This window comes from Setaria italica, chromosome IX, assembly GCF_000263155.2.
Source record: "Setaria italica strain Yugu1 chromosome IX, Setaria_italica_v2.0, whole genome shotgun sequence".
Taxonomy (NCBI): Eukaryota; Viridiplantae; Streptophyta; class Magnoliopsida; order Poales; family Poaceae; genus Setaria; species Setaria italica.
This window is the reverse complement of record NC_028458.1, coordinates 967,009-990,446: the sequence shown is the minus strand read 5'-3', so window position 1 is coordinate 990,446 and position 23,438 is coordinate 967,009. Positions and strand designations below refer to the sequence as shown.

At 49.4% G+C, this 23,438-nt stretch overlaps 3 protein-coding genes and 1 non-coding gene across 4 annotated transcripts; 1 reads left to right on the top strand and 3 right to left on the bottom strand.

Moving 5' to 3' along the window:
* Positions 1-5,210: 5,210 nt before the first annotated feature.
* LOC101777976 lies at positions 5,211-6,223 on the bottom strand. Its single transcript, XM_004981057.3, has one exon. It carries the CDS (start codon positions 5,769-5,771, stop codon positions 5,349-5,351), a length of 423 nt encoding a protein of 140 aa, XP_004981114.1. The 5' UTR covers positions 5,772-6,223; the 3' UTR covers positions 5,211-5,348.
* A 2,299-nt stretch (positions 6,224-8,522) lies between these two features.
* Positions 8,523-9,542, bottom strand: LOC101777554. Its single transcript, XM_004981056.1, has one exon. It carries the CDS (start codon positions 9,540-9,542, stop codon positions 8,523-8,525), a length of 1,020 nt encoding a protein of 339 aa, XP_004981113.1.
* Positions 9,543-15,340: 5,798 nt separating this feature from the next.
* On the top strand, positions 15,341-20,056 carry LOC101777140. The gene is made up of 8 exons (XR_002675889.1): positions 15,341-16,036; positions 16,482-16,603; positions 16,714-18,014; positions 18,099-18,347; positions 18,434-18,600; positions 18,864-18,943; positions 19,028-19,175; positions 19,342-20,056. It is a non-coding gene; the product is annotated as an uncharacterized LOC101777140 (transcript).
* On the bottom strand, positions 19,995-21,738 carry LOC101762713. The gene is made up of 3 exons (XM_012848880.1): positions 21,231-21,738; positions 20,921-21,137; positions 19,995-20,016 (listed from the first exon to the last, which is right to left on the bottom strand). Exons 1-3 carry the CDS (start codon positions 21,736-21,738, stop codon positions 19,995-19,997), a joined length of 747 nt encoding a protein of 248 aa, XP_012704334.1.
* Positions 21,739-23,438: the final 1,700 nt, after the last annotated feature.

Sequence of the window (23,438 nt, the reverse complement as noted above, 5' to 3'; positions counted from 1 at the left end):
CCGCTAGATCGATCTGGGTGTTCGCCGCTGCTGCCTGGTACCGGCACGTGCCTGGACCATTGCGTTGGATCTTCCGGTCGACCGTGCGCTGCTAGTGCTAGCGGCAGTAGTAGGCAGCCGCCGTGCGTGCGTGCATGCCGGTGCAGTGTGACCCGGCGGAGGCAGCGGCAGAGGCGGCGGGGCCGAAACGAGCGCCGCCTCCGCCTGCATGCATGTGCTCACTGCTGACCAGCTACTACTTTGCAGCAGTGAAGTCAAGTCTCCGTCGATGCATGCATCGCTGAGTCCCATCCCGTCCCGTGCACGATGCTGTAGCATGCGTGCGGGCAGGCAAGGCCTTGTTTAGTTGGGGAATTTGGGAGGTGCCAAATTACTGTTACAGCACTGTAGCACACTGTAGCGTTTCGTTTGTATTTGTGAATTATTGTCCAAATATTGACTAATTAGGCTCAAAAGATTCGTCTCGCAAAGTACAACAAAACTGTGCAATTAGTTTTTAATTTCATCTACATTTAGTACTCCATGCATGTACCGCAAGTTTGATGTGATGGGGAATCTTCTTTTTGCATAGTGTTAAATTTGGGAGTTGGGAGTAACTAAACATGGCCCAAGACAAGAGAAGCGGCCGAATTCACTGGCCGCTTGCCCTTGCTGTTCCTCGGCTGCTGCGTGCCTGCACCTGCATGCGATGGGAACTGCGCTGCACTGTAGTGATCCGTACCATGGCAACACGACAGAGGCTAGATTGACCCTGCGTCCCTGCCTGCATAGTGCTTACTGTATAGTGTGGGCGATGGCGGCTCTGACCTCTCACTGCATGCAGGGGTGCAGTGTGGTGTAGGCTAGCCGCTAGCCATCACCATGGCCTTTTTGGCAGTTCAATGAAGGGTAACTGAGCCTGACATGGGCCGCCGGCGTAGCAGCAGGACCACGCACGTACTCTTCGCCGGTACTGCTCACTGTTCCAACTCGCCGTACCGTACCAGTACTTGTGTGCTGTCGCTCATCGTGTGAATTGAACTTGGAGCCTGCAGAAAATAACCTTTCTGGCATAAAGCTCTAGCCCTTTACTTTCACACCCCTTTGTTATTACTAGTACTGCTGCTGCTGCCTCAGCTTGGACTTGCGAGGTTTGTTGATGGATTGCATATAAAAAGAAATGACAACGAAACTATGGCACTAAAACAATCAACGGCACTAATTAAAAAGGTCAAAAGGATGATGCCTCGCTCCTACCTACTTTTGTTCCTACGAGTATGCATCTGCAGCTAGGTACAAGCTTTGGACGACACCGGATCGAGCTTTGTCTCCATGACTTGACCTCATGTATCCAACATACATGCACGCCTGATGCCGGCCTCGATCACTTTCTTCTGCCGCATGATGCCACGACCCACGAGCCCAGGCTTATGAGTTAGTGAGCTCATGATCGACACCCCCGCACTGCTAGTAGGTAGCCGTTTAGCTAAGATATGGCCAGGATTGCGCAGAAAGTGAGAAGAAATTAAAGGCCGATCTCGATGCGCATCATCACTCTCAGCAACTGCTTGAAAAGCGCCCTACTACTACTACTGCTACTAGCTGCTAGCTCGTTGATAGATTGATGTGAGCCTTGTGATTAAACTGCAATCAGACAGCGGCGGTCGTGAGGCAGAGTGTGATAATGAGTGGCAAACGATACGCGATATATGCTACCATCATATCATGTCCATGCATGCATGCAATGTAAAACGCAGCTAGCCGAGCAACAAGCACAGTGGGGGATATTATATGCAGCAAATTACTAGGAAAAAATCTAGCCACCTTCCTACCAGTAGCTGTACGACCTAGCTCAAGCTAGCTTTGGTGATACTGGTGTCATCACGCACTGCAAGCATAGTCTCTGCAAGCTTGCAACAGCGCACCACCGGCGGCGACGCAGCGAGCTCTGATCGCTCGTCGGCATGCAGTGCAGCGATGACCTCCACGTACGGCGATCTCCTGTTTAATCATCATCCCTCCTGGAGAAAGGCTCACGCTTATCGGCGGAACAAGCGGGATGCGCACCACCGGCCGCCCGGGTGCAGCAGCAGTGGCCAGGTGCCCTGCAGGTGCATGCATATCCTGCGCACGAGCAAGTTAGTGCTAGCTGGTCATGAGACGATGAGGGGAGACTATGCATGACGAGGAGGCCAAGTACGTCCATGTACAATATACGTACTAGCTTAGCTAGTAAGGTACGGTGTGGTCTATAACTTGGGATGGAGGGAGTATACGGCAGGTGTAGTTTCAAATGGTTGTATGACACTGAGCACTGACAAGGCATGGATATAAATGGAAAAGGACACTAGCAAGTAGTAATTTTGTTAGTACTACTGCTTAGTTTAGTTTATGATGAATGAACGTACAATGAGTGCACGCATGAAATCACAGTTTAGCATCCCCGCACATTGCCACCGAGTGGGTTTCCAACCCTTTTCTCCGCCCACCAATTCCTCCTTTCAGAGAGCATACACAATATACATATAGCTGCCTGCAGGCTGCAGGTGCAATTATCGTCTCCACCCACAAAGTGTCAGGACACCTGTCCGATGGCTACAGGGGGGCTGCTCGATCAGAGAAAGTGCAGGCTGCAGAGACACCGCGATCGAATTGAAATCGAACTGAGAAATCTCCAAGCTCTGACGATGACGCATGCATGCATGCATGCGTCCGTAGTTTATCTAGTAGACACGCACGCACAGGCCCATGATGACTTGGGAACTAGCTCCACTAGCAGCAAATAGCAATGCCACATCGGTGATCGATCGATATCAGTTGGATGATGCGTGGATCGACAGATTTTAAAATGCAGTCTAACCGTTGGCACTAATCCCCCCGGCGGAGCAGAATGATAAGATGGTACGGAGTACTACTTTGATCAATTCTTTAATTTGAATCATAACCGCACGCAGACGTGGGGGCGAAGATGGAATGATCCAAACAGTTATGCTTTGGGTTTTGCTACGATCATCCCTGGTCTTGTCAGTCATGAAGGAGATCACGTTTCCTCGAAAAAAAGAAAGAAGGAAAGAGAAAGAAGAAGATCATTGTCTCATCGTTCCATTGTGCAGGCCCAGTCCGTTATCTGGCCCCCCACTCACTTAGAGATTTGGGCTAAAAGGTTTATATTGCAGCCCAGCCCGCAAGGCTCTCTTAGGGCCGGCCCAGCGTACACACACAGAGAGGGCCGGGCCGCATCAACGAAGAACGCGTATCCCCAAGCAGGCAGGATTGCAGGAAGCGAGCGTTAACGAGCTTCCGCCACGTGCGCTGCTCACCCGACCACCTCCCAGGTTCCCACGTGCATGCCCCGACCTCCCGTTCACACTCTCCTGGCTACGCGCTGCCTCTCCACTCCCCCACGCTGGCTGCCTGCCTGCCTGCTGCCTCTTTCTTTCATTTTTCTGTTCCTCCTTGAAATCTGTGTACGCATCTAGCTATGGAGAGGAGGAGCCGACGAGGGGTGCGAGAAGGGAGCAGGAGCGGCGAGCTCCGCGTGCCATGGCCGTGAGGGCTCCCCTTCCCTTTCAACACCGGGAGCCCGTGCGCTTGCTGGCAGATGGGCAGAAGCGAGACCTGTGGCTGCTTCCGGCGAGCTGAGCCGCGGCAGCAGCTCCGGAGGGCGCGCGCGGTGGCCGCCCGGTGAGGGCTCCTCTTCCTCCTTCCTCTTCATTGCCGGAAGGTAGCTGGGGCTCCGCCGCTCCGGCTTGTCTACGACGGCAGCGAGGTGGATCTTTTCTTTTCTATTTTCTCCTTTTTTTCTCTTTTGCTTTTTATCTGAAAACGTTGTTGCGTGAAAAAGTTATACGTATAACTTGTTCTTCTTTTGTATAAGTTATCAACATTTTTTTTCCTAGGTTGCATTTGCACAACTTTTTGCTCCAAATTTATTTTGTGAGTTTTTTTCTTGGAAAAGTTAATTATATAATTTTTCTGGAAAAGTTATGTATATAAGTTTGTTATATAAATTGGTTTTGCATAACTTTTTGCTACATAATTTTCCCCAAAACTTTTGTTCTCGATTGTTTTTGAAACTTCGTTCATAAGTTTTGCTTTCATTTTTGTTTCCCAGCATGTATTTGTATAGAAGTTTTGTATATAAATTTTGTGTGTATAACTTTTGTTCTTATATAAGTTTGGGTGTATAAGTTGTATATAAATTTTATGTGTACAAGTCTGTATATAAAATTTTGTGAATTTAAAAGGGAATGATAGATCGAGTCCGCACAAGGTTTGGCGTGCCCAGAATATGGAGTGAGAAAACTCGGTGGTTTCGCTGGGTGGGGGAAGCTGGAAACGGAAAGATGGTGGGGACCGCTGTTTCCGAAAATAGAAATCGGTGGCTAGGAACTCTCCCGCCGCGCCCGCCCCGATTAGCACACCCCTCCGTTGTCCTCGGAGGCAGAGATGTTCATGGCCGGTGGAGTCATCGTGATGTTCATGCCCATGGCTTCAGGTGTACTAAAGGTTCGTATTGGATGTTCAGATTCTATTGGATGTTCAGATTCTAATTAGAAGAACTAAAATGAGCTAATTATAAAAATAATTGCAGAACCCAGACGAATCTATTAAACCTAATTAATCATTAATAAATGGTTACTGTAGCACTACATACTAATTAGGTTTAATAGATTCATCTCGCGAATTAGACTCCATATGTGCAATTAGTTTTGTGAATTAGACTCCATATGTGCAATTAGTTTTGTGCCAATGTGATAGAGGAGGTCAGGTCAGTTTGCTGGCAATTTCCGCAGGCATTCTTTTCTCGCACTGCTGACGCAGGTGTTGGAAAAGAGAACACGCTTGTCAAAGAGCGCAGAGGAAAAGGGGCAATAAATTCAGCGGGGACACTGCCGGGCAATTCCATCAGTTCTTTCTTTTCTGAGCTGGCGGTGAAGGTCAAGCTGACTCTTTCAAAAGACCGGGAGGAAGAAGGAACCAGCATGGGGATGCTGGGCGAGCTCGATCGACGCGCAGGCGCAGCTGGGTGGGGCGACGCGTTCGCGGGTGTGAACACGGCGCGTATCCTATATCCAGACAAGGACGGGGTCATGTCGTCGACAGCCGGCTGCCAAGTAATGTGCTGTACACTACCACGCAGCAGCTAGAAAGCGAAGCTAGCTATGGCGATATGATACGAGCTCCTCATCAGCATTTATTCTGAATGTCTGACGATGATTGGATCAAACGAAGTTCAAAGACGATTCACCAGTGCGTCGATTTTGCACACACAAGCTGCATATACATGTTCGAGATTTTTTTTTGACGTACATACATATAAGCTTTATACCATTTTTACGTACCTATACAGAGACGAGACTATGAGCCTAGGCGATCTTCTCGCTGTAAAGCTGGCAGTAGTCGACGTCGTCCTTGGCCGCGCGCCCCCGCCGCGGCCGCCGCGTGAAGGGCAGCGCCAGCGACGTGGCGAAGCGCGCCGACATGGACCGCCGGTGGTGGTGCTGCGACGACGGCGGCGGGAGCGTCGGCGTTGTTGGCGGTGACAGCGGCGCGGAGGACACAGAGGCTGAGCTCCGCCGGCACGACGCGGACGACGAGGCCAGCGCGCAGACGCGGGCGGCGGGAGGGAGCGCCAGCTTCGGGGTCGTCGGAGGGAGCCCCGGCGCAGGCACGGCCGTGCTGTCCCCGGCTGCTGCTGGTGGAAGCTCCTCCTGCTTGGGGATGCCCGGCTGCACCTCCCACTTGAAGGGGATGGAGCCCGGCCTCTTGAACGACTCGTCCACCGCCATCAGCAGCTAGCAGTTGCAGCTCTCTTCGCTGTTCTCTTCTTGCTCTGCTCTCTCTCTGAACTCTGAACTCTCAAGTGGAGCCAAGCTGCTAAACTAGTTTGGCCGGCAGCATGAGCTGTACGCCTGTATAAGTAGCTGCTAGATGATCATACAGAGGAGGATGAGCTGTACGCCTGTATAAGTAGCTGTTAAACTAGTCAGGCCGGCAACATTGTTGGCCGGTGGGGGTGGAGGAAATGTTATGTCTGTCACCCACTCAACTTTTTTTTACATCGAGGAGTTACTTGTATCTCCTTTGAATCAGATGATCATACAGAGCTAGATTTGCCTTGGTCATCAGTGACTAGATCCAAACCCAATAGCATGCAAACCGGGCTGCCATACCTTCAAACCTTGGTACCGAAGGACCGGGACGGCAACCAGAATTCTATCAAAAAGAATAAGGACTCTATCCGATTGCTATCCCAAATACATCTCGCTTCTAATTACAAGATGACACAAGTCACAAGATGACACAAGTCAACTCGTAACAAGCTCACCATAAGAACGATTAGAAACGCTCAAAACATAACAGAAGTAAACGCAAAGCGAAACTTCGAAAAGTTCGCACAATAGAAGCAGCAAAACAACTACCTAAAAGTTCGGACAATAGAAGCAGCAAAACAACTACTAACTGTCAGCCAAAAGCTTGCACAAATTTATTGTTATGCCTAATCTGAAATTAAGAACACAGCAGCACAGCTTTGGTAACTAAGTAAAAGCAATAAGCATTACTGGAAAGAAGACAAGGTGATAGCTAGTGTAAACTACAAAGCACTCGAGCTATTTCCTTGCACTTGTATATGTCGAGCTCCAGAACCAAAGGAAATAAACTAATGCTTCACAGATTAGTTAATGATTACTTGAACAGGTTATACATTATGTCACGAAAGTGACACTTCAAGAGCCATCCAATTAAAATCACGCATAGCTGAGGCTCGTATAAAATACTATGATGAACAGATCTAGTTTCTGAGACAAGGACAGATAAATGATTTGTCACTGTAGAAACAAAGTGGCAGCAGATAAATGGATTTGCTACTGAGCTGGAACCAACAACCACACAGATTACTGAAGGAATAAACCGAACTGATGGTCAGATTACTGAAGGAATAAACCGAACTGATGGTCTGAATGAATAATATGCGGGATTACTGAATTCATTGATTGTTGTTGTAGCCTGAACTGAATCAGAAAAGCCAATCACCTGTTGCAGTTGTCCACACATGAGAAATATGCAGATCGAGCTGAAAGAGCAGAGACCGAGGAAAGCAGAGCAAACTGGCGTGTTTAGTCGCTCAAAATCCCAACTTTAGCACTATACAAAAAGAAAATTCCCCATCACATCAAACTTGTAGTACATGCATGTAGTACTGAATGTAAACGAAATTAAAAACTAATTGCACAGTTTGGTTGTACTTTGCGAGACGGATCTTTTGAGCCTAATTAGTCAATATTTGAACAATAATTCACAAATACAAACGAAACCAGTATGCTACAGTGCTGGCGCAGTGATTTTGATTGTCCAAAATCGGGCAACTAAACAAGGGCCTAGACTTTGTTTAGCATCAGGACTGGATATGACGAACAAGAACTGATTAGCCTGTTCGACAGAAATCGAGGTCCAGCAAAACCAATCCGGCGCACTGCTGAAGGCCTCTCTGCGTTCAGAAGTGAAGCTTCAAGAGCTATCGAGCAAAGGCACAGAGCAGAAACTTCAAGAGCTATCGAGCAAACATCTGGCTCGGTGGCGTCGGAGTTGTCAGAACCAAGCAATGCAAACCAGAGAACTGACGAGCAGGATGCTTGACTGCTCCAAAGCAGCGCACCGGGAGAAACAGAACAGCTACACGGCAAACAGAGCTGCCTCGAGCTCGAGAAGAATTCACGAAACAGAAACAAATCAAGTCCGATTCCCACGAGATTTAGACTGTAGGCACACTGAGACGCGGTGATTCACCAGCTAAGAGATCCACCCAAGTGGCTCATGATTTGCCCATCAATTTCGCAAGAACCGTACTCCCTCCGTACCGGTCGGTAAAGAAAGAAAAAGAAAGAAAGTCGTTTAGTGCAACATTTAGCATACCAAGAAGTGATTAATTAGGGTAGAGTTTTCCATGTCTGCCCCTATTAAATACGGTTGCAGGTACATTTTATGCAAGAAAATTCTCTAGCTCAATTGCTTAGTACAGCAAGGCGTGAGTCTTGAGGAGAGGAGTTCGATACTTGCGGGTGCACTTCGCGCGCTTTTTTTTTCCGCTGCGATCATTTTCGGCACATTTTTGTCTCCATTGTTTGGGTTACAGCATGCCTATTTAAGCGGTGTCTTTCCATCTACCGTGCTCCACCTTTTCTCTTCCCACCTCTTCTCTTTCCATCTACGGTGCAATGGCTGATTTTTTCCCTGACTTTGATCTAAACGTTCCTATAGAAGAAGATGACAACGACAATCTTGCGATGACAACGGTTGTTCCGAATGGACACTCTATTTACTCGATCCAAGTCGAACAATACAATAGAGAAGCATAAGGAAGTTCTCCTATCTGATCATCAGAAAATTATCTATTACGATATCACCAGAAACTGCGGTTGTATTACCTGAATCCCTGATCACCAATCCAACCTAGTCCCTACGTGCGATCGTTGGTTATCAGTTCTTCGCTTCTTCGTGCTGAACCAATGTATTCCCAGAGGACCTGTGATGATCAATTACTAGTTCTTCGTGTTAAGGATGTTGGCCCTCATGGCCTCCAGCTCCGCCATGTTCTCGATGGCGCCAGAGAAAGACGGCTCCGGGATTGGCTCCTCCACCATCTGTGACAGCCTCATAAGGCTCCTGGTGGCTAGCAATGCGGGCGCATCCATCGTCTCGATGGCCCTCCAGTACAGGCACTCCGCCGTGCGGGTGGCCTGCGCCTTCAGCTCCTCGGAGCGCGACGGGCCCAGCAGGCAGTGCGCCACGATCCGCACCGCCGGCTGGAAGAGCTCCCACGGCAGCGGCACGCGCCGCCATTTCTCCGCATTGGCGGCAGCGTCCGTGGCCGGCAGGAGGCACAGCTTATCGTCGCCGTCCGCCTTGCTGTGCGTCCCTGCCCAGGCGATGCAGAACTCGCACAAGTCCATCTTGGAGGAGAGCGGCATGCGTGAGAGCTTGCCGTGGTAGAGCTCGAGGATGGCGCCGACGATGTGGGCGCGCCGCGTGGCGCGCATGGTGCCGTGCGGCTCGAGCGGCGGGGAGAGCACCGCGACGTCGAGCTTGGCAGGCTTGGCCTTGGGCGGCACCTTGGCGTCGTGGTACGGGCTTGAGTTCGCTAGGTTCGGGAGCGACACGGTCTCGGCCTCACCGGCGCCGCCGCGTTGCGCCGTGGCGTGCGCGTACAGCGTGAGGAGCACGGCCTCAAACCCGGCTAGCAGCTTCCGGGACACGGCGCGGCACATGTACACCCCCGCCAGCGTGGGCACGAAGCGCAGCACCGTGAGCTGGAGCTCGGGGACATTGGCGCGGAACACGTCGTAGAGCCATCGGCAGAGGGTGTCATTCCCGGCGCCCGATCCGGCCCCGCGGAGGCGCCCCGTCACGGCACTCGCGACGTCGGGGTCATTGAGGAGCGCTGCGGCGGGGTCATCGGCCGCGGCGACGGAGCCTGGGAGCGCGCCGCCAAGGATGCCCGCGAGGGCATCCAGGGCATCCTTTGCGCTGTGGATGGACTGCGACGGCGCGTCGTTCGGCATCGTCGATACAGGGCGTGGCGGAGAAGAGGGAGGCGAGGACGAGGAGGGTGTCGCGTTCGTGTGTGGCATTGCCTCAGAGACGTACGGGAAGGCTAGGCGAAGAGATCGAAGGGATACGAGGATTGAGTGGGCGCGCGCGGTTTCAGCTTTGACCCGGCATGCTCGTCACGAGAGCGAACGAAGGATAAGTGTTTGGCCACAGGCCCACAGCGTGCATGCTAGATTGGGAAGAAGGATTGCAGTGCAAACGAGGGGAAACTCTTTTCCGACTGCACATTATTTAGCCGTCCAGCATGCACTGCCTAATCTTCGTCTGATGTAATACGGTAGGCAGGCGCTACCTCCTGTATTGCTAGTTTGTTATGCTTACGTAAAATCTGGACTTCATGCTTCTGCATCGAATAACACGGAGGATTTAGGAGATTTGATTAACTCTAGTGCAAGCTCCAAATTGGCTCGTAAGTGGTGCAAGACGTGGCAGTCAATTTGACCTGAAAATTGACAAGGTAAATATTAAATTCCTGAGCTGATCGGCAGCGAAGTCTTTTGAACTTATGAGTAGACGTTCTTGGAATAAACACAGTAGACAGATTATTCAATGCAATCATGCGGTGTAAATAAATAAAGCATTAATGGCACGTGCCATCGGCTATAAACTAACGTGCTCGTTTTGTCTTCAACTGCATATCTGCATGACCCAACGGGCCGAAAGCCTTGAACGCCTGGCTGGTGGGTGGGCTGCCATCGTGGTGAGAAGATGTTGGGCCCGTGGAAAAGCCGGCCTAGGTATCTTTCTTTCTTGACACGGTGGGGGGGTGCTTTCGGCGTCTACATGAATTAGATCACCGTTATCGTCGTGCACCGATAACAATATTATTTGACCAACAGCATGGCGACTGTCAATAGCTAGCTAGATCGAAAGCTGCCAGACTGGTTGGTTAATTAGCCTGCATGTTTGTCGAGTAGCAGCTTGTGTTTGTAGCGATGCGCGCCGTACCTAATACCCCAAAAAATACTAGCAGTGCTTGTGTGACCATGACCGCAGAGGTCGAATAATAATGTTGCAGATCGACACAACACAAATTGTCATGTTGCATTGGAGGTCGGTCGGAGTTGGTATCAATCGTTTATTTTGTTTTCTGCTCAGACGTTACATCCTAACGGTCGAGATGTACAGTAGTTACCCAACTCCTAATCTTTATTTACTGACGGGTGAAGACTAGTACATGCACACTCTTATTGATCTGGTCTCAGCTGATACGAAAACGACTCCGTTTCGTTCCCGAACAGGTACGGTCCGTCGAAAATTCAGACTAGGAGCAGGTGACTTTTCCTTGCTTCTTAATTATCCAGCTACTGGAAACAGACGGGGAAGAAGAAGTAGGGCTTGGCTTGGCTTGGCTACGAATTCCGATAGCACTGTACAGTACATGCATCAATCAGCTGCATCCATCCATCTAATTTTGTATGTATGATACAAAACCTTCGCTGATGCGTGCAGCAGGTTCAGCAACATCCATCGATCGCCATCGACTAGGACGGCGAAACGAATCGCCGTCCGCCCTCCTCCTTGCTTGTGTGGAAGCTTCACAAAGAAGAGCGAGAAAGTTACTCGATCGTACAAGGCATCCTAGGCCATGTTTAGTTACTCCCAACTCCCAACTTTGACACTATGCAAAAAGAAGATTCCCCATCACATCAAACTTGCGGTACATGCATAGAGTACTAAATGTAGATGAAATTAAAAACTAATTGCACAGTTTTGTTGTACTTTGCGAGACGAATCTTTTGAGCCTAATTAGTCAATATTTGGACAATAATTCACAAATACAAACGAAACGCTACAGTGTGCTACAGTGCTGTAACAGTAATTTGGCACCTCCCAAATTCCCCAACTAAACAAGGCCCTACCTAGCTAGCACAAGAAAAGAAGAAGAAAAGAAAGCATGGGGGATCGGATACAGCAAGGGTAGGTTCATTCGGTTTTGTGAAGAAAAGAAAGAAGAAAGAGGAGACAGAAATGGCAATTTGGCCGTATCTTTTCTCAAGATGTGATGGATGACGAAAGATGTGATGGGGATAGATGTAGATGCCCATCACGTACTATATGCGCTGGCCGGCCGGGGCGTCCCGATGGAACGGAATATTGATGCGCAGACACTGAATGGGCTACAGTGCAACTGAAGAAAAGATCCAAGAAACTAATGGACTCATCATGGAGCTGCATCTTGGCCACTCCTCCCCAATTTTAGGCAGCGGCCGCAACTCCATCTGGACGTACAATGGATGAACAATAAATAAATTCTAACAGAAAAAGGAAAGGGTGCGGCGACGTGATTAGGTTCTTGGTGAAATAATCAATTTTGGTTGCATGATGATACTGCAGTAATTATTGAGCGGCTGCACATCATCGAGCTGGCCATGTTACTACTTGTCTCTGCAGATGCATACACGCGTACGGAGCATCGATCCATCTGCAGCAAATGGTAGACTGTACTACTAGTTTCTTTCTGACAAAGTAGCAAGGAAACCACTGTAAAGAAGATGAAGAAGAATCTGTCAGCAGGCAAGTTGAACCGTGTCTGTTGGCTGGGCCTGCTCAATTCAATCACACCGGCTCTGGACTGTCAGATGCATGTCATGCATGTTTGGGTCTACTGATACTCTTCTCCATCCATTCTAATAAGTAGATCGGCCGGTCAGCACGAGGCAGCTTGCTAGCTACTTTGACGATGGATCGGGGCGAGTCAACGAGGAACAGTCGCCCTGGTCATGCGTTTGCACATCATCATCAGCTTTGATTGCTCCTAATCCACTGACGATGACCAGAGAAAGAAGAAGAACTCCAGTGATAATGCTTGCTTGCTGGAAAGTAATTAGTACCCAAGGTATTTCATCTTTTGAGTGAAATCCCAAGGGTCTGTCACTGTCCAGCTTAGCTTTTGTTTCATCTGTTCGACTGTACTCCACTGAAACTGTACTCCACTGAAAAGAAGACGAGAGGAGTGGGCCGGGCATGGTGGCATCAGAAGATCTGAAGCAGCAAACGAAACTGCAAACTGTCAAGGGACAAGAAAGGAAAAGAAAAGCGCTCACCTTTCGCTTTCTTTCTTTGCGGCATGCTTGCCTCATCTACCACTAACCCCGGTTTATTACCACTACTCTAATCGTAGCTGACAGCTACTACCCTACTACTAGTAGTTGAGTAAGGTTAAACATGCATGTCGATCGGACAGAGGTTAAAATTCAGACGATTGGAAAAGGCAGGCCGTGTGCAAGCTTGAAGAGGATCTCAGTGATCCATTCCAGAGGCACACAACACTTGGTTCTACGGAATCTGCCGTCCAAATTGGTGCGAGGATCGGATGGATCCAAGTGATAGCTGCCGGCACCAGCAACGTGTGAAAAGGGGAAGAGAGAGCGTTCGTTCACCAGGTCAGGTGTGAAGGGAGGCGGATGGGTGCTCTGTGTGCTGTAAAAGAAAAGAAAAGAAACCGCCGAGGTGGCTCCCGCTCACGTGCGCTCCCCACCAAAAGCAAGGAAGAGACCGCAGGCAGACAGATGGGCTTGTTGTGGCTTTGCATTGCTTGGCTCGCCGCCGGCCACAACCCCACGCCCACAACCACAGCCACACACCCACAACGGTGATGAGGGAGGGTTAGGCCTTGTTTAGTTGGGGAATTTGGGAGGTGCCAAATTACTGTTACAGCACTGTAGCACACTGTAGCGTTTCGTTTGTATTTGTGAATTATTGTCCAAATATTGACTAATTAGGCTCAAAAGATTCGTCTCGCAAAGTACAACAAAACTGTGCAATTAGTTTTTAATTTCATCTACATTTAGTACTCCATGCATGTACCGCAAGTTTGATGTGATGGGGAATCTTCTTTTTGCATAGTGTCAAAGTTGGGAGTTGGGAGTAACTAAACATGACCTTAGGTAAAAAGGAAGGTCACTATTTTTTACGGTTGATGACGTGGACGGGTGCACCACCAGTGCAGTAGGAGTAGTTTGTTTTGAGACGTTACTCTGATTTTTTTCCCTTTTCTTCTTTATCTTTCACGGTACAATAGCAACCGGCAGCGAAGCAAACAAATGTTGACCTGACCAGGCGACTCAGTCTTGCGGATACGCACACGTGTTCAGACCTGGAGATAGGAGTACATTATACTGGATCTATATTCCGTTCCATTAATAATAATAATAATAATTGCGGTGAAAGTGAGATCGAAAACTACTGCTGTTAGCACTTAATTATCCCGAATACAGTAGCACTTAATCAGTCTTCAGACCAACTACTGTAGCTGCGGTGTAAACATGCCGTACACCTTCTGAAAAATGCTACTGCTCCTATATCCTGTTATCAGTGCACAGAAATTACAGGCAAAGTTGCACAGTGATGGCTCCAGTAAGCAAGTTTAAAGCACGCTTGGCACCGTTGCACGGGCAACGAGTAATTAATTGTACGTGCGTGTACGCCACAGTTGAGCAGCCTTCTTCACCATCCCCTGCACTCCTTCCCGTTTGTCCGGTCCGATGTGGTCCTTAACATTTTGCTGCCTGCCCCTGCTTGTTTAAGGTCAGCATGGGCCTCCTACGTCACCACTCACCATCCCTTTCTCTCTGTGTCTCTAGAAGCTAGGAGGTCTTGTTTAGTCTTCCTTTTGTTTTGTTTAGTTTTCCTTTTGTTGTTTCTTGACGGGGGAATTTGCCCTCTTTGCTGTCAAGGCAAGGTTGGAACTTTGCAACAAATCGATCGAATCTATTCCTGTAGATAATCCTCGGGGGCTCCATGTGTAGAAAAATCTGTTTTTTTTTTTTGTTGGTTTTGAATTGGGTCACCAACCAGTATGACTTGTTAGCAGACAAGCTTGCAATATTCGTTCTTTCTCTATGCTTTTTTTTATGGAAGTTTCTCCATGCTTTTTTCAAAGGCCTGTAGCCGAAGACTTTTTTTTTTAGCTGAGCTGAATACTTTTCCGTGGGAACAAGCTTTGTGTCTAGAAGTTCAGTCTTGGATTGAAAATTGCCTTGGCAATAGATTCGATTTTTTTTTTAAAAAAATGAAAACCAAGAGATGTAAACGAAGAGGCAACAAAATTTAGTAGCGCAAAATTCCTGATTAATCTGTTTTCTACTAGAACACTTGCAGGTGCATCCAGGATGAGCTGACCAGCGAGTGTGACCTTCCTGTTCAGTTCCCAACAGACGCTTATCCAATAAAAGAAGGCAAATGAAGACCAGCGTAGACCTGCTACGACCTTTTCGTCGCCTTTAGCTTCGGGTTCAAGTCGTCTCTCCCCACCCATCAGATTTGACCAAAATAATGGCACGAGCAGAGACATTTCCTGACAGAGCTGCAGAGGATTACCATTTACCAGTGGCTAACTGCTGGATTAGCAGCATCCTGAAAAGGATTAGCGGCTAATAATTGCCCCGTGATACTGATCAAGACAGTCTGATCCGGTAAAAAGTGAGGGCCGGTGTGGCAGTAATAATTGCCCGGCACAGTCACAGATCTTGCCATCCAAGACTTTTGGGCTTTCACTGCTGTCGGAATCTTTCCCCCTTTTTTTCCCTACGTGCCCCCCGCTAATCCCACACGCCTTTTCACCACGTGCATCTGTCAACTGCCTCGCCCAAGAAAAAGATAAAAAAAGGATAATTAAATTCCATTCTGTTTTCCTGTGAAAAAAAGCGAGGGAAAAAAAGGCGGCAGGCGAAATGCGCAACGGAACGGTGAAAACGGCGGTTGCTGGCAACCTACTAACCCAAATGGTTGGAGAGAGAGAAGACACAGGACAAAGCAAGCCAGGGAGGGAGGAGAGAGAGAGAGAGAGAAACCGCAGGCCCAGAGCCAGCAACGGGCACGAACCAACGCGACCTCCCAGGCGGCGGGGAGAGAGAGAAACCAGACTACCAGAGGGCAACGACGAGCAAGGGAACAAGAGGGCGCGCGCGGCGAGGAGGAGGAGGAGGCAGTGCGCGGCGGTTGCCAAGGCGGGCCGGTCCAACGGAGCAGCCGCGGCTCCCGAGGCACAAGAGCACGCGCCCGTCAGCCACCCCGTGCCCATGGTCGCGCGCGCCGCCGCAGCAGCCCCGTCCCCGTGAGTCACGAGCGACGGCGCAGCGCGCAGATGAAGGTGTCCAGGAAGCAGCCGCAGCCGCAGCAGCAGCAGACGGAGGAGGAGGAAGGGTCGCCGGCAGTGGAGGCCATGGACACCGCGGTGGTCCAGGGGGAGGAGGCGGGGTGCTCGGGGAAGGCGCTGGAGGGGGAGGGGGAGGCGGAGGCGGAAGGGAGGACGGTGGTGGTCGGCGTGCGCGCGGACATCGAGAGCCGGGCGCTGCTGACGTGGGTGCTCGTCAATGCGGCGGCGCCCGGGGACCGGGTCGTGGCCGTCCACGTCGTGGTGGCGTCCGGGGCTGAGGCGGCCGCCGCCGTCGACTTCGACGCCATGCTCGGCGTCTACGAGGGGTTCTGCAACCTCAAGCAGGTCGCTGCTCTCTGCTCGCTTCTCTGTTGCCTTGCTATCTTCGATCCGATTGTTGCTGGCGAGTGCCTTGCCAACATGACAAGTCTTCTCGCCCCTTTCATTTTTTTCTCTCTCTCGATTCTTTATGTCTTGCTGAATTTCTTATTCTTCCCCTTTGTTTCTGACTTGCAAAGATTTGTTTTTTCCCCGGAAGTTCGATCGATGAAATTCCTCCGTATTTTGTGGCAAAAATGCAATATTACGCTTGCCTATCGGATTCTCCACGGACGCCTTTGATTTGTGCGCATCTGAATTTTGTTCACACCTTGCAGTTATGACTTTTTACGGTTATCTTGCAAAGATGTAATATTTCACTTCATTTATGGCCTTATTTCTTACTCAGAGGCATTGCAGTGGTTAATTCGGTTATAACAGTAGGTGCTAATTTATTCTGGTTCGTGCGCAGATCAATCTGAAGGTCAAGATTTGCAAGGACTCGTCGGTTCGCAAGGCGCTAGTTCGTGAAGCCAGACTGTTTGAGGCCTCCGCGCTTGTCCTCGGCCTCGCTAAGAAGAGGCGTGCAATGTTGTAAGTGCCATCAGCGTTGGAAGCTCAGTGCCTCTCCACTATGGAAGCTCTAAGCTGCTTTCACTCTATGCTTACCTCCACTATTTTAACCAGTGCTTTGTATTCTTCAGGTCCCCTCATTCAGTTGCAAAGTATTGTGCAAAGAAGCTGCCTGCAAAGTGTGCTGTCTTCGCGGTGAACAATGGCAAGATCGAGTTCAGTAGGGAATCGAATGTCCACTCAGGCAAGGTCTCAGCAGAAGTTCCTCCCTGTGGTGATGATGAGATGTATTGCGTAGTGCCGTTCCGAGCCCGTCAGGCTAAAGGGGACACGGTATCTTTAGAGGAACCTAAAGATGATTTTGAGGGTGACACCACCCAAGATGTTAGCACAGAGGGCTGTAAGCCAGAGGACCCCATCACGGAAGCACAGCCTGTCTCATGCGTGGACCCTGTGGATTTGTCAAGGGATCAGGTTCAGACTGATACGGATCCTTCTATTAAGGCTGAAAAGTCAACAGCTGAACAGAAAGATGGAACTGCCGAGCTTCCTGGTCAGGGTGCCAGCGTGTTGTACTGTGTGCTTCCTGAAAGGAGTTCTGATTCAGTCGCAAGTACTTCAAGTAGGCAAGACCATGATTCAATTGATCTGCCAGCTGAAGGCGCTGGGGAGCTATACTGCATATTACCCCCAAGAAATGGTCATTCAAGCAGGAGTATTGGTGATTCTAAGCGTTCAACTGCAAGTCGGAAAGATGATAAATCAGCCAATCTGGCGCTTGAAGGAGATAGTGACCTGTACTGCCGGCTGCCAAGGAATGAACGTTCGGGTAGGAGTTCTGGGGGATCCAAACGTTGTGTTGGTATAAAAAGTATGATTAGGCGTAGCAGTAGTTTCTCCAGTGATATTCATTTGAACTCGGAGACATCACCTAGTAAGAGGGATGGCTCGGTTAGCATGGCTGCTACTGAGAGGTCGTCTTCTACTGTATCCACAGAAGCTGAGGATTCACCAAATTACACTGCACGAAATGCTGAAACTCCCTCAAGTTCTCCAATGTCACTCAGAAGGATGATAGAAGGAAGATCCGACCGCTGCCACCTCCGTAGGAGGATCTTCAGCCATCATAGAAGCTCATCTTTTGAATGGGCCAAAATGTCAATGGTTCAATGGGCAATGAGGCTTCCAAGCCGTTACACTTCAGTCCACCCAGACAGCAAACTATTGAAATCGGGTGCAAGTCCAAGGTTGAACTGTGATTCTGAAACTGAATCTACTTCAGCTGTTGAGCCAGAATCTATGTTTTCTTTCGCTTTCTACGATGTAGCATGGCCTCCAAGTGAATTAGAATCACTTCGAGAGAAGTATTCTTCAGTTTGCAGGTTGTTTAGTTATGAAGAACTCAAACTTGCAACAGGCAACTACTCACCTGGTAATTGCCTCTGTCAGCAACATTACTTTGGTATGTGTTTTTCTTTTGACTAAATTTAAAAACTTTTTTTTTATGGTGATGCAGATATGTTAATTGGGAAGGGTGGAACCAGCCAAGTTTACAAGGCACAACTATATGATGGAACATATTCTGCCATTAAGATTCTGAAACCCTCAGTTGATGCAATACATGAGTTTATTACGGAGATTGAGATTGTAACCAGCTTACAACATGAAAACATTGTTGCACTAAGGGGATTCAGCTTTGAGAACTACAATCTTGTGTTGGTATATGATCACATGCCCCAAGGAAGCTTGGACAAAGCTCTTCATGGTAAGCCTCAAGATATAATACACCATCTTCAGTCCCTAACTTTCCTACTAGCTGGCCTCTTATTGGTTACTGCTGTTGCTCTTCAGGAAATAATGATGACAAGAATTTTCTTATCTGGGAGAGGAGAAATAAGATAGCAATCGACATTGCAAGAGCACTTGAATTTCTCCATCTTGGTGGTGTGACCCAATCTGTTATTCATGGAGATGTTAAGTCTTCAAATGTCCTTCTTTCAGAGGATTTTGGGGCACGGGTAAATATTCATATTAAGTTTGCAAATACCTAGAGCTATAAGTCAGACATGAGTTCATGTTTCCCCCAATCTAGATCTACATAATGAATAATTTTTTAACTGAGGACAAAATGTAAGACATGTGGGTTAATATTTGCTCGGTGCGTAAGCAGTGATGCCTTGTAACAACCATTTTTTTCTCAAATGCCATTATAACAACCATCAGTAACACACTTGTTAATGTGGATTCTGATTGTGACATCATTGCCTTTTGGAAATTTCAGCTGTGTGATTTTGGGTTAGCAAAGCAAGTGTCAGCTTCAAGTCCCCACCTAACATGTACTGACATCACTGGAACTTTCGGGTCTGTATCATCTCTGAGCTCTGTTTAGCTGTTATGTTAATTAAACATGAAATTTGAAGTAGTTAGCGAACTATTCCTGTACAGGTACTTGGCTCCCGAATATTTTTCGTACGGGAAGGTGAATGAGAAGATTGATGTCTATGCTTTTGGAGTTGTACTCCTAGAAATTATTTCAGGAAGGAGACCCATCACACCAGGAAGCCCAAAGGGCCAGGAAAGCCTGGTTGGTTGGGTAAGTGCCTTGCAACACTTTTTTTATGCAAGCTGGCTTGACCAGTAACCACATGTTTGCTCTTCTGTTTTTAAGTTCATGGTGATGATATGAAACTAAAATCGGTACATTTGATCACTGCTGCACTTGCTGATTTCTTTTTCCTAATCTTTATTCATTGTAATAGGCAAAGCCTTTACTGTCCAGTGGAGAAATTAAACAGTTGGTCGATCCATTTTTGGGAAACGATTATGATTGTGATGAAATGGAGAGGATGACGCTTGCCGCTTCGTTGTGCACAAGGACATCTTCTCATTCTCGACCAGAAATGTCACTGGTAAGAACACGAGTTACATGGAAAGAACACCCGCAATTTCATCAAAAACAACATCGCTCGTTCCAGAAATCCGATGCCGATGTACTTATTATGCAATCCAGGTTCTGAAATTGCTCCAAGGTGACGACGAAACAATCGGCTGGGCAAGGTTGCAAGTCACCGCCAGTTTCGACGGTTCGGATGAGGAGACTGCAACCCCTGACGCGAACATGCAGTCGCATCTGAACCTTGCGCTGCTCGGAGTGGAGGAGGACGACACGCTCTCTCGCTGCAGCAGCACCGTGGACACCTCGGCCGATGGCTACTGGAGCCGGTCGTCGAGCTTCGACTAGCACTCGAATCTCGGAAGCGAATGCGCTTGATCAGAGTTGTGTGTACAGATTCCATGTGGTTGGTGATTGGTGAGATGATTGCATTCAGGGTTCAGGCGATGGAAAATGGAGGCCTTCTTATTAGTTGGGAGATGTGGTAGTGCTGCTAATTTAGTTAGGAAGTTTGTAGATCTAACCCTGCTGGGCCCTGGCCCTACGGTGCAATTCATATTGTGTTATCAGTGGTTTCATGGTCCAAGTTGCAGTTGCTGTTGCCCCCGGTCTCCCAAATTACGTAGCAAAAGCTATAGTAATTTGGGACACTTGTGAAATCCTGATAAATGAAGTGGGCCGCTGCTTAAGTGGGCGCCAGATCCACTGCTTAAGTGGGCCTCTCTCGCTCGACCCACAACAACAACAACACAGCGTTGAAGGCGGAAACGACGGCCCGCGTGAGACAAAACCGCAGCCCAACGAGCGCTGACACCCTAACACCACCCATCAGCTAGTCAGCGCTCGTCCATCATGCGCATACCGGGTAGAGTTCTCCCTCTCGCTAGTTTCATGGGTTGTATCCGAGAGAAAGTTGACACATGACTCGATCTATTTATGATGAGTGATTGATTGGATAATTTGAAATTTTTCCAGTTGAGTCAATATTTTATATATACATGTTTATGCTAACGGCTAACCGGAGGTGTTGTTTTCCAGTGTGTTGTGTTGTGGTGTGTAAAACATATCTTGTGTTGTGTCTCTTGGTTTGTGATGTGCAGGTGTAGAATGTGATATGACAGTCGACGGCATGAGGTGAAGGTCAAGCGAAATGTTTATGCCGATGTACTAGGACTATGAAGGGTGGACATGAGTAGGCTTGGACCGAGGGACCCGAGGAGTCCGGGCGGAGTTATGAGCGATCCACATGGTGCACGGAAGAGCAAGAGTACACGGACGGTGATGGAAATGGTGTAGTTTGAGTAACACGTTGGAGGCGAGTCGAGTAGGTGGCCCAACTAGAGGCGAGTCGAGTAGGTGGCCCAACTAGATAGTTGAGACGGAGGCTGTATCGATGCGGTTGCACAACCTTTTCACACATGGGCTGTAGTCTCTGCAGGCCGTACCTGTCGGAGGCCACAAGCAAACCTCGAGCCATCGCAAACTCCTCCTCCTCCTCGTCGTCGTCTTGCTCCGTCATCGTCTTTGGCCAGGTATCCGTGTAGATGAAGGTAAGCAGCGCCTTGAACACTCTTGGCTCCATGTCATCTATCTCAACGACGGCCTTCAATGGCGGAGCCACCAAGAGCTGCGCCTTGAAGACCCGGGATCTTGCTTTGAGCACTAGCCGATGCGCAAACGTCTCACCACTGACATGGAACTCGACGTCGGTGCCCTTGTTGCTCGATAGGAGATCACCGAAATGCTAGTGCATGCCAGGCGACGGCGACGGTCCAAGCACCGTGGATTCTTTATTCCTGCTCATGACAAGATGCACATCGACCCTAACAGCAAAGCAGTCGTCCTTGACAAGCCCTGATCCCTCCAACTCCTCCCTTCCCACGAACTTAGGGCATCCGATATTAGACCCTAGCTGAGAAAAGTTATAGGCGGCAGTGGTAACAAAGCTGTAGGACGGCACCGGCTTCTGGTCTTGGTCGAGCAAACTGAAGGTGACCTGCGCGAGCACACCCTCCTCGCCGGCGGCGGTGTCGACGAGGACGAGAAAGATAGAGATGAAGTCGGTGTTTGCGGGGACGTTTCCCATGGGGTAGTAGCGGATGAGCCAGGTGTGTTCTCCGGCACGGAACGGACATGATTCGAAGCACCGCCGGGTGCCTAGGGTTCTGGAGTGGCCATCGATCTTGAGAACGTGGTAGCCTCCGTGCACTCGGCCGCTGATGGCGGCTACGCGCGACGGGTCGGCGGTGGCGATGAGCGACATGGTCGTCGTCCGATGGTTAACGTGGAACGATCTATCTTTAGGGGAAGAGGTTGCGTTTTTTGCTGGGAGGGACGACGGGAACAAAAAGGCTTTCTCTTCCTTTTTTGACCTGTCGCACGTACGTCTCCAACTCCGATTCCAGTTTGCACCTTTGTTTTCGGCTACTACCTGTGGTTATTACTTTCTAATAGGAATGAACTCCGATCCTTACTAGAGATAACCAAGGGAAAAGAATAAAAGTACTCTTTCCGTTCCAAATTATAGGCTATTTTAGTTCTTTAGGTTCGTAGATATTATTATTCATCTAGACACTAGTAAAAAACTAAGTATTAGTCCCAGTTGGTAAGGACCATATCTCTCCAATACTTAACTGGGACTAATTTTTCGAGACAAAAGGAAAAGGGGAGTCCTTTAGTCTCGGGTCATCCACCCGGGACTAAAGGAGGCCTTTAGTCCCAGTTGGTTGTTACCAACCGAGACAAAAAAGTTTCAAAAAAAATTGAAAAAATACCCACGTCTGCCGCCCGCCACCCGTCGCTCGCCCACCCCCGCGCCGGCCGGCCGGCCGCCTCCACCCCCCGCCCTCGCCCGCCTCCGCTCTGACCCCGACCACCTCGGCTCCGCCCGCCTCCATGCCGGCCGCCCGCCTGCGAGGATAAGGAATGAAGGATAAGGAACGAAGGAGAGGATAAGGAATGAAGGAGAGGGAGGAGAGGAGGAGAGAAGAGGCGCAAGCGAGGACAAGGAAATGCCTGGCTGCGAGGATAATTAATGTGGAGAGAGGAGAGGGGCGCGGGGAAGGACGTTTTGTCCCGGTTGGAACTACCAATCGTAACTATACCTTTTGTCCCGGTTGGAATTACCAACCGGGATGGTGGACTTTGGTGGCACATTTTTGATCTAGGATTAAAAAATACTTTAGTCACGGGTCCAATATTAACTGGGATAAAAGAGGTTAGATGGAAGGTCAGTTCTTTACTAATAAGATATAGTGTATATCTATATGAATCTAGAAATATCAAAACTATCTAAAATTAGGAACGGAGGGAGGGAGTATATGATAATTCCTGCGTGAGTACCTGTTCTCACAGCCTTGCCGCTAACTAGCAGCACGTTTTATTTAGCACTATAGTCTAGAGACCTTAGGCAGTAGATGGAGGAGGAGATGGACGGCCTCTTCGTCGATGCCGGGGCGGAGGAGGAGGTGGACGCGGGCGTCGTCATCCTGGCCCCGGAGAAGAAGGACGCAGGCATCGCCAGCCGGCCGCGGAGAAGAAGGACGCGGGCGTCGCCAGCCCGGCCGCGGAGAAGAAGGGGGACGACGCGGGTGTGGACGACCGCGCGACGAAGAATGAGGCGGCAGGCGTCTACCGCGTCACCGGGACGCAGGCGGCGGCCGACGACAACGAGCGCGTGCACGTGGCCGGGAAGGAGGATGAGGCCACCGCGGCGGAAGTGGTCGCCATCGTCGCCGCGGGCCCATCAGCGGCGTCGTCGCTGGATAGAGAGTTGGCCTCGGATACGCCCCCAGCGGCGCTGCCCGGCCGGGAGGCGGATCAGCCGCTCAGGGCGGTGCCTAGATGGAGATCACGGCGAGGAGCCAAGGACACGGATGGAGAGAGAGTCGTGTAGTTAGTGTTGTCAGTCTAGTTTTGTTGCGTGTTCTTGTCCGGATCGGACGAACTCATTTTTTTTGCTGG

Bases quoted from the DNA above. Each gene is read 5' to 3' on its own strand.
- LOC101777976 (XM_004981057.3), bottom strand. From the start codon at position 5,771: ATGGCGGTGGACGAGTCGTTCAAGAGGCCGGGCTCCATCCCCTTCAAG.
- LOC101762713 (XM_012848880.1), bottom strand. From the start codon at position 21,738: ATGTCGCTCATCGCCACCGCCGACCCGTCGCGCGTAGCCGCCATCAGC. The intron at 21,138-21,230 runs GCATGCACTAGC...CGCATCGGCTAG, and splicing joins TGGACCGTCGCCGTCGCCTG to TGCTCAAAGCAAGATCCCGG. The intron at 20,017-20,920 runs GTACGGCCTGCA...ATTGCACCGTAG, and splicing joins TTGCTTGTGGCCTCCGACAG to GGCCAGGGCCCAGCAGGGTT.
- LOC101777554 (XM_004981056.1), bottom strand. From the start codon at position 9,542: ATGCCGAACGACGCGCCGTCGCAGTCCATCCACAGCGCAAAGGATGCC.